Source organism: Citrus sinensis, chromosome 5, assembly GCF_022201045.2.
Source record: "Citrus sinensis cultivar Valencia sweet orange chromosome 5, DVS_A1.0, whole genome shotgun sequence".
In the NCBI taxonomy this organism is placed as follows: Eukaryota; Viridiplantae; Streptophyta; class Magnoliopsida; order Sapindales; family Rutaceae; genus Citrus; species Citrus sinensis.
This window is the reverse complement of record NC_068560.1, coordinates 16,383,487-16,397,142: the sequence shown is the minus strand read 5'-3', so window position 1 is coordinate 16,397,142 and position 13,656 is coordinate 16,383,487. Positions and strand designations below refer to the sequence as shown.

Below are 13,656 nucleotides of genomic sequence, written 5' to 3'. Positions count from 1 at the left end.
ATGATCGAAATATTAATTTTACTAGTTATGAAATTCATTATCCAATAAAAAAATGACACATAACAATTGGGTGTCAAGTTAGAATTCATCTATGGGAATTCCTAACATTATTCCAATATTAAAAAATTCATCAAAATAATATCTATTATCTAAAAAAATAAAAATAAAAATCTAAAACAATAGATTTACTCTTCAATCTTGGTGATTTGGCTGATTCTTTTAAAGCTTTGGTTTCTTTAGAAGAGCAAGGAGAAATAGTAATAAGATTAAAAATGCAATGAAGTAAAACTTTATTTCTTTGGCCGATTTCTTTTAAAGCTTTGGTTTCTTTAGAAGTGCTAGGAGAAATAGTAATAACATTAAAAAAGCAATGAAGTAAAACTTTAAAAGTTTTATTTCTTTATATTTTTATCGGTCATTTTACCGGTACTGGCGTTTGATTTTCTGACTAAGCTACTGTTTAGTTCTAAGTTTTGGCAATTACCGGGACTGCTCTCTTTTGTGTATCATCGACACAATCAGGCTTAGCATTTAAAAGTCGGCAGCCACGCAACTTCTTGGAATCTTCGTGCATGTGTTGGATATCGACTGTTCGATAATGATGGCAGCATTGGACTGGTCAAACTTTAGGTGAGGATATTGTTAGATATTTTATTGATTAAGGATCACAAATAATGGATATTGGATGAGGATCACATGTTTTATGACAACCGTAATGTTATTAAGCAGTTTTTCCCTCTTTGCCTTCAATTCTCAATCAAGAAAACCTCTCCTGATTTTCGTCTTTTGATCTCATACACACTTTGCTTCTGTTTATCGTGGTCACTGCTCCTGCTAGCCGTTTTCTTCAATTCTCCAATTTTCATTGGATCAAGCAGCCCTTTCCTTGTTTCAATTTTCTGATCTCAAAAACACTTTGATTCTCTTCTGTTACACTGATTTTCCCCTTGTTTTGTACAAATATAATTTCTTTTTCCAATTTTGCCTTGTTTTGCTTCTACTTGATTATCAATTGCGCGGTCGTTGACCCTGTTCTATTTCTATTTCGTTCCCCCCCCCCCCCCCCCAACCCAAAAAAAAATGGACATTTTGAAAAGCATTGTAAACTGCTTGTCTCCTCACGCACAACGCGAATTTAGTTATTGGTATAACTCCGCTGCCAACTTTGAGAATCTCAAGGCAGAACTCGATGGGCTCAAGGATGAAAGAGAAAGCATTCAGCGCAGAGTTTCTGAGGCTGAAAGAAAAAGTGAAAAGATTGAAGAGAAGGTTGAGAAATGGCTGGTTAATGCGAACAAGAGCATTGAGCAGGCAGCCGAATTCATTCAAGACGAAGAGAAAGCAAATGAACGATGTCTCATGGGGCTGTTTCCTAATTGGATTACTCGCTATCAGCATGGAAAGAAAGCAGAAACAGAGAAGGAGGCCCTTTTTAAACTCCGAGAAGAAGCTGAGAGATTTGATGATAGAATTTCCTACCGTACCATTCCGGAGGAGATTTGGCTCAAGTCTCACAAAGGCTACGAGGCCTTCAAATCAAGACGTTCTACTTTGGAGGCTATAAAAAACGCATTGATCGATGTTAATGTCAGCGTCATTGGGGTGTACGGCATGGGCGGCATTGGAAAGACGACACTAGTAAAGAAGGTCGCCAGGCAAGCTATGGAAGACAAGCACTTTGATATGGTGGTGTTTTCAGAGGTTTCGCAAACTCCAGACATAAAACAGATTCAACAGGAAATTGCCGAGAAGTTGGGCTTGGAGTTGCACGAGGAAGTTAAATCTAGAAGAGCAAGTAGACTATTTGAGCGATTGAGAAATGAGAAGAAGATCCTTGTGGTTTTAGATAACATCTGGAAACACCTTGACTTGGAGACAGTTGGAATTCCTTTTGGAGAAGATCATAAAGGCTGCAAACTACTGCTGACAGCAAGAGATCGTAGTGTCCTCTTAAAAATGGGATCTAAAGACAACTTTTTGATAAACAATTTAAATAAAGAAGAAGCCTGGAGATTGTTTAAGATGATGGCCGGTGATGATGTTGAAAATCGTGAGTTGAAATCTACAGCAATAGACGTCGCCAGGGCATGTGGAGGTTTGCCCATTGCCTTGACTACAGTGGCAAAGGCACTGAGAAGCAAGAGTCTGCATGAATGGAAGAATTCCTTGCGAGAACTCCGAACGCCTTCAATGGTAAACTTCGAAGGAGTGTCTGCAGAGACTTATTCAAGTATTGAGCTGAGTTTCAACCATTTAAAAGGTGAGCAAGTCCAGAAAATTTTTCAGCTCTGCAGTCTAATGGGTAACAGTATCCATACTTTGGACTTGTTTAAGTACTCCATGGGTTTGGGTATATTTCAAGGAGTCAATAAGATGGAAGATGCACGAGACAAATTATATGCATTGGTCCATGAACTTAGAGACTCTTGTTTGTTGCTTGAGGGTGACAGCAATGAACGATTTTCAATGCATGATGTTGTTCGCGATGTCGCAATATCAATTGCATGCCGCCACCAACATGTGTTTTCGGTGAGAAATGAGGATGTGTGGGACTGGCCAGATGACGATGCACTTCGAAAATGCAATTCTGTCTCTCTAAGAAATAATAGTAATCGTGAATTTCCTGAAGGATTAGAATGCCCAAACCTTCAATTTTTATATATCTCTCTCAAAGATTCTTCTCGTGAAGTTTCTGCCGTGAAGTGAAGACTCCTTCAGCATCACCAAACAGACCAGTGTCGCAAGAGGGATCGACGACTATGTATGGCTCCAGCGAAATCACTTTGGATACTTCAACCCTGCTTTTCAACGAGAAGGTGCGTAAGCTTACATTTTCTTTATATATATATATATATATATAACATTTTATTCTATCCTGAGTTCTCTTTTGATATCATACGTGGAAAATAATTAAATCGTTTAAAGAATTGAAAGAAAATGAAAAAAAAGGGGGAAAAATAATCTCACGCACTCACTAATTTGTAATCGAAGAAGAAAATTTCAACAAGTGCTTCTCATATGCATATTGGATGTAACAAGAAATTCTTCTTTTTTTTAGGTAGTGTTGCCTAACTTGGAGGCTTTGGAGATATCTGCAATTAATGTCGACAAGATTTGGCATTGCAATCAAATTCCGGCGGCCGTGTTTCCTCACTTTCAGAGTTTAACACGATTGATTGTGTGGCGTTGTCACAAATTAAAATACATATTTTCAGCGTCTATGATCGGAAGCCTTAAGCAGCTCCAACACCTAGATATACGCCACTGTGAGGATTTACAGGAGATCATTTCTGAAAACAGAGCGGATCAAGTGACAAATTCTTATTCTGTCTTTCCACAGCTCACCACTCTGAGACTCCAAGATCTACCAAAACTTAGATGTTTGTACCCTGGAATGCATACTTTGGAATGGCCCGCGCTAGAAATGCTTTTGGTGCATCGTTGTGACAAATTAAAGATATTCGCTGCAGATTTATCGCAGAATAATGAGAATGATCAACTTGGTATTCCTGCACAACAGCCCCTATTGCCGTTGGAAAAGGTATGAAACCATTTTCTAGATTTTTTTTCAATAGCTTATTTTTAACTTTGAAAAATATGACAAAGCATCGATAAATTAATACTTAATAAATTGAAAACTTTTGTTATACAATAATCTTTGCTAGTCTAGACTAAGGGACACCAGACTAAGGGATCAATGTGGTAAATTAATAATTATATGAACTTTTTTAGGTATAGCATTTATAAAAGAATCCTTAGTCTTTCCATATAGAAAAACTTGCAAAATAAATTAGTAATTTACTATCGTGCAATAAAATAATTTTGTTTTTTTCCCTAATTTCTTTATTACCTCTAAAACTAACATATAAAAAAATCATATAATGAATTTTATCACTAATTCAAATTTTTTAGGGTAAAATTAATATAAAATAAATACTATAAAGTCACTGCTTGTGATTGGATTACTCAAAATTATTTGAAAGAACATCAATTGACCTCATTAGTTATTATGATTGATGATGATCAGATCGTACCCAACTTGAAGGAACTATCACTAAGTGGAAAAGATGTGAAGATGATTTTGCAGGCCGATTTCCCACAACACCTTTTTGGCAGTCTTAGACAACTAGAGATTGCTGCAGATGATTCAGCTTGTTTTCCAATCTGGAACGTACTTGAGAGATTTCACAATCTCGAAATGCTCTCACTGCTTTTTTTTCCATCCCACGAAGAGCTATTTTCGATGGAAGGATGCTTAGAGAAACATGCGGGGAAGTTGGCAATGATAAAAGAATTACAGCTGTACTGGCACTATCATCTGGAGCAGCTGTGCAAACAAGACTCCAAACTTGGCCCCATTTTTCAGTATCTTGAAATTCTAAAAGTAATTCATTGTCAAAGTCTGTTAATTCTATTGCCATCATCATCGGTATCTTTTCGGAACCTAACAAAACTTGTAGCTTTCGGTTGAAAGGAATTGATACACTTGGTAACATCCTCCACAGCAAAAACTCTAGTGCAACTCATATCACTTTATGTATACGGATGCAGAGCAATGACAGAGGTGGTAATAAATGACAAAGATGGGGTTGAAAAGGAAGAGATTGTTTTCCGCAAATTGAAGAAGTTGGATCTGCGTGATTTAGATAGCCTCACAAGTTTCTGCTCTGCCAATTACACCTTTGAATTCCCATCTTTGCAAGAGTTGTATGTGATTGGTTGTCCCAAGATGAATTTTTTCACTACTGGAGAATCAATCACGCCTCCGGGAGTAAACGTCCAGCATGGAGAGAGAGCGGATCAACGGTGTTGGGCTAATAATGATCTAAACGCAACCAGACAACAGTTACATGCTGAGAAGGTACGGATATACATATTACTCTCTGTCTCCCATGATAAATTTTTACAAAATTTGCTTTTTTTAAATACAATATTTGTTACATAGTAAGTTTAAATTGATCAATACGAATTTTTCTTTCAGCTGTTGGCGGTGTCGTCGATATACTCTACGCATTACGACTAATTTCATAGGCTTCTTATGACTTGGAGTTGCGAATTTTTAGAAGAAGGCTCAACTGGTAATTAATTTTTATTTCATTTATTTAATCCCATGGCTTGTTTCGCAATTTCATCTGAATTATTTAGAATGGGTCCCTCAGTTTACTGTTAAATTTGCAATGCAATTTTAATGATCCTTTCAGACTGTGTTATTCTTACAAGGATAATAAATTCTTGCATCACCAACAACATTCTCAAATGCAAAATCTATAAATTTTTCAACCCCATCAGTATATAACTTGGATATCAATTTGCCAAACCAACCCAACTCTTCTCCATTACCATCTCCTTTTAATGCACTACAAAAATTAGTTAGATAAATCATTTTAGTTCTTCATTTCTACTACTGACCAAGATATTTTCGTGTGTGCTCAGTTTTGCAATATAATTAAAAAAATCATTATACAATTTTATGGTTAATTTCATTAGAATTTATACATATGAAAGCAAGCAAAGCGACAAGAATCAGAGAAAAAGATGTGAAAATTAAAGTATATATACAACAATAATTAACGTAAAAAACAGTTTCCAATACCTTCTGTAAAGAAATATCCTCACCCACAGCTGAGAACTTCAGTTGCCTATCAATTACAGATATAAAGCCTGTTACTTAGAAACAAAAAATTAGGTCAGCCAGCTGAAACATATTTATAAACCAACATTGGAGATAGTACTCCATTTATAAACAAAATTACAAGCTCAAAGCCAAGTTAACTCAGCCAAACCATAACCAATTACATCCATCCAACTCAGCTCCTTCACTCCCATCAATATGTCCAACACTCCCTTCATATTTACAAAAGGTAAGTGGTCCAATATATCCCTCTCAAGAATGCATGAGTTTCTTCAATCTCAAGTACTTTAAAGTTTTCTTCTACGTTTATAGAAATTTCGGCAGCATCTCCCTATAGTTCTCCAAGCACACGACATAGATATATGAGTGTTTATGTGTTATCTAGTATGCACCCACGGAAGATGAGAAGCAGCCAGCGAAAAACCCATTTTACGTGGGAAAAAAACTTCAGCTACTAGCTACCATAGAAAACTATGCATTCCCAAACAGTTCAAGCCTAGACAATTCAAGAATTATTAATAGACATATGATCCTCACTATCATCCATAGATGACACTAATAAAACATGTGTCTATTAATAATTTCTTAAACAATCTAAGCTTTCAATGCATGTATTGAAAGTTTAAAATTCAATCTGAAATTTAAATAACACATAAATCTCTTCAATTTATTCCTAATACAATGTAGCATTATTTCGCGTATCATTTCTTAAGCAAATCCATAAAAAATACAAACAATAAATACATTTTCTAGCACTGATGCAGATTTTGTTTACTGAGCAATAAGTTTTAAGTCATTCATGTTAAAATACTTTTTCCTATTCTTTCAACATATAACTAGTACGTGCACACAATCAATAAATTAAATATAGCCTGGTTGTGAATCTTGCAAAATCATATTTGTTTTTTTTTTTTTGGAGGGGGGGGGGGGGGGAGGGGGGCTGCCTGTGAATCTTGGAAATCCTCAGGAAGGCATGTTAAGTCAAGGCCAACTTACAATTAGGGTATGAAAGATATAACCTTTTTTTTCCCTTTTAAGAGTAAAAAGAACATTGACAGTGTTAAAAAAATCTAGAGGATTTCAGGCCGCCAGATACTACCAAATCAAGGATATTAGAAAAATTTACTTAGAGGATATAGGTTCTGCTCATTTGTATCTTGCTAGAAGAAATTGATCCAAAGCCTAAGAGTTTCAATTAGCTTCATTATAGCCAATGATTAGGTGTTTAAAAATCAATGAATATTTTTATAAGAAATCAACAGTTTTGTTGACAGAAAAACCTAATAAAAATAACAAAGCCAATGAACAGATTAACGCTCTTTATGGTCTAATAACTAATCAAACTAAGTTGTGGGTAAAGGGGAATATGTTTGTTTGGTCAATAATAAGCTCAACGAGTCACTAATAATCACCTAATCACTATTCCTTATGCTATGCAATGTAATGGCCTGGGTAATGGCAGCAAGGCAGGCAAGAACTAGCTAGCCAGTTATGATAGTTGATTAACAAACTTGATTATATGTATATTTTTGTTTGCCACATTTAAAGAGAATTTTCCAAAGATGCTAAGATACACCAAATCCCACTATTTCCATTCTTATAAACACAAAAAGCCATGGCAAAAATGAAAGACTATAAAATAAAATAGGTCATAGGACATTGAGATTAAGGCAACATGATTTGTATACCATAAAGTAACTATATCTGCATAGTCAATTATATTTCTGTTAGAACTCGAAAGTTTTCCATTAAATTATTTTCCTTGTTATGTAAACCATTTAACTGAAACGCTTAAGCCAATATTAACAATCATAGAGATACAAGTATTAATAGGCTCGTTCAAGTGAAATGAGCATTATTTCACATATCCTTTAGGTTTTTAAGTCATTTAGAAGTCATTCATGACAAAAAACTTTTCAAATACTTTCAATATAATTAGTACATACACAATTAATTAATTAAATAAATCTGTTTCAGCTAGTATAGGAACTTAATTAATCAAAGCTAGTAGTTATAGCTAGGACTTCAACGAGGCACATTTCAAAGTTCAAGAGAAGCATCTGAACAGAATGAAAGCACTTTGCAGAAATGGTAATGATGCTTTACATCTACATGCTCTTACACAATATGAACTTTCATTTATTCAAGATCATAACACTACTCGAAGCTCTTATTCTACAAGTCAATTCAGTTTGTAGATGCTTGCCATTGTAAAAACTTTTATATTATAATTTCTGAAAATAAAACATGACGTTATAAATATAGAATCAGCAATGTTATATAACTTATCAGACAATATAACAAGCCCTTGGTGAGCATATAAGATAAACCAAAACAAGTTAATTAGAAAATGAAACTAAGACCCAAGCTCAGCTATTCAATGTAGAAGCTTTAAACATAAAATTAAAGTAAATCTAAATACATAATTGTAAAACATTAGAATGAATGTTGAAATGAAAGCTAAATTCAATAGTAATCCAAATGAATCCATTTGATTCCGCCGAACGAAATTAATTTGAGTGAGCAAAGTCACCAATGGAACAAGAACAGAAGGGCTTCAACTTGTAGGAACAAAAAAAAATTGCCGGCGGGACAAAAATTTACATTAACGGCTACAATACAAATTAAAAAATCAAAATCTATAATTACAAGCTAAGAAAGACAAGAAACTCATAATCACAAGCTTACCTGAAACGATGAGAGAGAATAAGATGAAGAAGAAGATCGCCGCCGTTTTACGCCATTCTCCGGCAACCAGTAAGGTTTAGGATGCTGGCCAGGCACGCACACGAGAGAATTTGGGACTTTGGTTTTCAAAATATTGACTCCAGCGAATAGTTTTCTATTTAGAAACAAATTTAAAACTCTAAAATAATAGTATGCCAATTGGCTCTTTACGTCACGTGGTTAGTAACATAAGTGACAGCAGTCTAGCCGTCGCATGACGGTCACAAAGTTGGTTGTTAAAAAGTTGGTGATGCATGTAACGGCTGCTTTTGCAAAAGTGGTTTAAGGCTCGTTTTGAATTTGGGGTTTAAAAGTAATTTTAAAACATTAAAGGTTAATTTTAGTACTTAGTAAAAAATTAAAATTATTTTTGTTAAAATCAACTTCTCTTATAACTGATTTTAAAAAGTAGGGAACGAGTACTTTTTAGATTCTCATTTTGAGAATTAATTTTATCCTTTAATATAATTATATAAATATTCTCAAAATTATTACCTAAATTCAAAATTATCCTTATTCAAATTGGAAAAAAAATCAATATTTTAATAAATTTTTATTGCAATTCATCAGTATAAATTTATTAATATCAATTTGTTGGTCGAATTATTATTAAACTTGTTTCACTATATTATAAATTTAATTAACAATTATTTTAAGGTAAAAATATAAAAAAATCAATATATTATAAATTTTATATTTAGTAAAAATTATTATAATACATAATTAAAAATATTATATGTACATGTTTTTATATGTATAAGTAAATTTTATTCTACATTATATACATTTTAATCATTTGTTTTCTCTCAGCATTTTAACAGTAAAATTTACCAAACTTCCATAACTGCTTTTAAAACTCACAGTATTCTACATTATATACATTTTAATCATTTGTTTTCTCTCAGCATTTTAACAGTAAAATTTACCAAACTTCCATAACTGCTTTTAAAACTCACAGTATTCTACATTATATACATTTTAATCATTTGTTTTCTCTCAGCATTTTAACAGTAAAATTTACCAAACTTCCATAACTGCTTTTAAAACTCACAGTACTTCTGAAAATAAAATTTAGCCAACAATTATCTGATTCTTTTCACAACAAATTATTTCTACAGCACAACTAACAATAATTATTTTAAGAGCTACAGCATTCCAAAACTAAATTTGTATGAATTCATTTTTGTGTGCTCATTGACAATATTATATTATAAATATGTCTGGTTGAAAGGTGTTGAAACCATTTTGATTGATCATAATTGATATTTATACAGTTGCAAAATATGCCAAATCAAATTTGATTATATTAAGAAGTGAACACATGAAATATGAAATCAACCATACAATAAAATCAAATTTTATCATGTCATCCTTCCTGGTTAAAATTTATGAAAACAATAATCAAATGCATCTATGAATTGGTGTATTCCAACATATGTACTATCAAATTTTTGCTATGTCATAATCCGAATGATTTTGAAATTTTAATAAGTACATAATGGTTCTTGAAGATTTATGAGCCTCCATCCTAAAAAAAAGACTATTCTCAATCTAATTCCTTTAATTTTAAGTTATTAATTATGTTGTGAAACAAACCCTCTTTACACTAGATTTATTTCACCCCCAAAATCTAATTAAAACTCCAAGATTCGTAACAATCATCAGATCAAAGAAAAATCAACATAAAGAATCAAGAACACACAAATACTTAAGGGGTTTTGCACCTTTAACAGTGCCTGCATCCACTGGAGAAAACAACTCATGGAGTAATTTTATTAAGTTTCAATGGTTACAAAGCTGACAAACACAATACAGAGAACACTAAGAAAAGTTTCACTCTCTCTAATGCTTCATTATCACTCTCTCTTCCATCTATCTAGATGAAACCAGAACCAGCATATATATCAGCTGCTGCTGGCATTACAGATCCAGATGATTCCCTCCAAAACCAACAAACTTAACTACTTGATCGCAAGCCTTTCACGTGAAACTTAAACCCTTCCTAAACGACGACAAGGCGTTCCGTTTAGACTTAATGACCTTGGACGATAGCACCAAGTTGTCAGTTCTGGATCCATGATCAACTTGAAATGACATGTTGTTGTGCAAATTTTATTGAACTCGCAAGTGCACGAATCTATTGTAGAATAAATCAATGGTGACGAGTGTCGATCCCACGAGGAGGTGGATTTTAATTGTGTGTAGAATTAATTTTTCTAAATGGGTGGTTGGATTTGTGGTGGAAGTTATTTAAATTATCCTAAATTTTGAATTAAAATGGCGAGAATAAATTGAAGAGAAAACTATTATGATTGAAGCACTTAGGTATCTGGATTCGCATCAACATGCACCATGGGCTAAATATTCATTAATAGTGCCAATTAAATCATGAGGGGGGAATCCACATCTCAAGAACCACACTCTAATCAATATGGTGCTAAGGGCTTATCGTGCCAAATAATAATAACCTTGTACTAGGGAGCTGGTGAAATCAGGACGGTATCTAGACAATATTATTATTATTTGTCGATAAAAAGTCAAATCATCCACAAAAATTAGAGGGGAAAAGAAAATAAATTTACCAAATAAAGCCCATGACACATGTTGAGACTTCACCTTCAACCTAAGCTTGAAAGAAAATTAGCTACTCATAATTGAACTAGGGGCAAAATGGAAATTTATTAAAATACATAGAAAATACAAGATGGAGAAGAAATTACAGAAAATGGAGTCCAAAAATGGATTCAGAGATGCCAAATTAGGGGGGCGAGGTCCCCTTTTTATAGATACATTGAGTAAATCATGGACATCGGATTAAAAACAGTTTGGACGCTTAGGATTGCGCCATGTCATTAGTCAACAGTACGCGGTTTGACCACGCGGCTTGAACAGTGATACGGTTTGACCACGCAGTTTGAATAGTCAACCGGCTTGAACAGTGACGCGGTTTGGTTGAAAATAATTATGTGTATATATATGTACCGTACGTGTAATTTTTGGTCCACTGATATGCTGCCACATCATCGATCAACAGTACATAAGAATTTTAGTACAATAGAATCATGACACCTCATCAGTCAATGCCACATCATCGTTCTGTCTATGTGAACAGTGTCGTGAACAGTAACGTAGACAATACCGTACATGTGAACAATGACATTTTTCCTTTAATGCTCCTTCTAAGGTTTTCGACTGTCTTAAGTTCAAAAGTGATGTCCGTTTTACCGTCTAATTTCTCGTTCATTGTGAAATAACCATGATGCCCCTAAAATATATAAAATACTTAATTAAAATAAAACACACGTAATTAAATCACAAGAAAGTTAAATACATAAAAGTAGGGGTGGGCACCAACCCGTGAACTCGACCCAACCTGTATGAATTTTTGCGGGTTGGGTTGGGTTGATAAAATTTACGGGTCGAGTTGGGTTGTTAAATTTTCAACCCACACTGTTTGCGGGTTGGGTCGGGTTGCAAATTTTTAATCCAACCCGACCCGTCAACCCGTATATATAAAAATATATTTAGCAACTTTCTCAGAACCCTAAACTCAAATTCTCTTGTTTAAAGAATATCTGCTCATTTGCTCGTGCATAGAACACAACAACATCACAATTCACAACTCACAACTCACAACGTTTCTTGAAAAGCTGCCCAAACTACAAATCGTCACATGCTCGGGTTCTTTCTTCTTTCTATTTTACTAATTTATTATTTTTTTGAAACAAGTTGATCAATTTTTTATTGTTAAAATGTCTAGCCCATTTGATTTCATGATTTGGTGCTTTATAATTTTTTTTATTGATAAAAGTTGGTCAATTTTTGGTTGTTATGATAGTGTCAAGCTTAATAAACAATCGGATTAACATAAATAAAATTATTATTATTATTACAATCTTTGGGAAAAGGCTTTTCGACAAACATTTGCTGGGCATTGTTCTGCAAAAATATTTTCAGTATTAACTAGTCATGCTCTCAAATTCACATATGTATTCTATCTCAGATGGATTTTTTTTTGTTAATTATTTTCAGTATTAACTAGCCATGCTCTCAAATTCGGATTGCTGGGCATTGTTATTTTTCCGATTATTTGTTAATTATTAATAGGATAATGACAATATTCATGGCCTGGAATTTTTTCCTTGTAGATGGAAGCAAATTCATCCAATAATCCAGGAGTTAATATCTCTACACCTTCAACAACTCAAAGTACAACTGATAGTGCTATTAATACACATGCAGGCAATGGAAAAGGTGGAAAAGCGTCAAAAGTATGGGAACATTACACAAAATTTGAGAATGATACAAAATGTAAGTGTAACTACTGTTCTAAAGTGTATGCGTATCATTCTAGATTTATTGGGACCCGTACTTTATGGAATCACTTGTCAGCATGCACAGCCTATGCTGATAGGAAAGTTGATTTAAAACAAAAAAACCTTGGTGTTTGAGGATAACACAACTGGTGGTGGCAGTAATCTTGTGGCAATATCTTGTAGCAAAGAGGACCTTAGAAAAGCATGCATTGAGATGATAATTATTGATGAATTGCCCTTTAGTTTTGTTGAAAAAAAAGGGTTTCGGAAATTTATGAGCAAAGCTTGTCCAAAACTTGATCGTTTTTCTAGGAGAACTGCTGCTAGAGATGTGTATCAGTTGTACTTAAATGAGAAGAATAATTTGAAAAAAGTGTTTGCTAGTAATAAGTATAGGGTTTGTATAACAACTGCTTGTTGGACTTCAATACAAAATTTGAATTACATAGTTATTACAGCCCATTTTATTGATGATGTGTGGCAACTTCATAAAAGGATATTAAACTTTTGCCAGATTGATGATCATAAAGGAGATACAATTGGAAAATTGATTGAGTCTTGCTTGCTTGAATGGGGTATTGATCAAGTGTTTACAATTACTGTTGATAATGCAAGTTCGAATGATTTGGTCATTTCTTATTTAAAAAAGAAGCTGAATAACTGGGGTGGGCTTGTGTTGAATGGTGATTATATTCATGTTAGATGTTGTGCACCTATTATAAATTTGATTGTGACTGAGGGGTTGAAAGAGATGAATAATTCTATTTCTAGCATTCGCAATGCTGTGAAATATGTAAGATCATCACCGGCTAGATTAATAAGGTTTATAAAATGTGTTGAGCATGAAAAACTTAATTCTAAACGTATTATTGTTATGGATGTTCCTACTAGGTGGAATTCCACCTATTTGATGTTAGAGAGTGCTCTTGTATATCAAAAAGCTTTTGAACGATTGGTGGATGATGATGGATTTTATAGATC

At 33.7% G+C, this 13,656-nt stretch overlaps 3 protein-coding genes and 1 long non-coding RNA gene across 4 annotated transcripts; 3 read left to right on the top strand and 1 right to left on the bottom strand.

The window, feature by feature from the left end:
- Nucleotides 1-1,080: 1,080 nt before the first annotated feature.
- Nucleotides 1,081-2,706, top strand: LOC127902280 (disease resistance protein At4g27190-like). Its single transcript, XM_052441130.1, has one exon. The coding sequence runs from the start codon at nt 1,081-1,083 to the stop codon at nt 2,704-2,706; it is 1,626 nt and encodes a 541-aa protein (XP_052297090.1).
- A 53-nt stretch (nt 2,707-2,759) lies between these two features.
- Nucleotides 2,760-4,471, top strand: LOC112497062 (uncharacterized). Its single transcript, XM_052441129.1, has 3 exons — nt 2,760-2,816; nt 3,059-3,541; nt 4,028-4,471. The coding sequence occupies exons 1-3, from the start codon at nt 2,760-2,762 to the stop codon at nt 4,469-4,471; spliced, it is 984 nt and encodes a 327-aa protein (XP_052297089.1).
- Nucleotides 4,472-5,200, top strand: LOC127902753 (uncharacterized). Its single transcript, XM_052442757.1, has 2 exons — nt 4,472-4,861; nt 4,982-5,200. Exons 1-2 carry the CDS (start codon nt 4,556-4,558, stop codon nt 5,021-5,023), a joined length of 348 nt encoding a protein of 115 aa, XP_052298717.1. The 5' UTR covers nt 4,472-4,555; the 3' UTR covers nt 5,024-5,200.
- Nucleotides 5,160-8,509, bottom strand: LOC127902764 (uncharacterized). The gene is made up of 3 exons (XR_008055338.1): nt 8,321-8,509; nt 5,594-5,661; nt 5,160-5,357 (listed from the first exon to the last, which is right to left on the bottom strand). It is a non-coding gene; the product is annotated as an uncharacterized LOC127902764 (long non-coding RNA).
- Nucleotides 8,510-13,656: the final 5,147 nt, after the last annotated feature.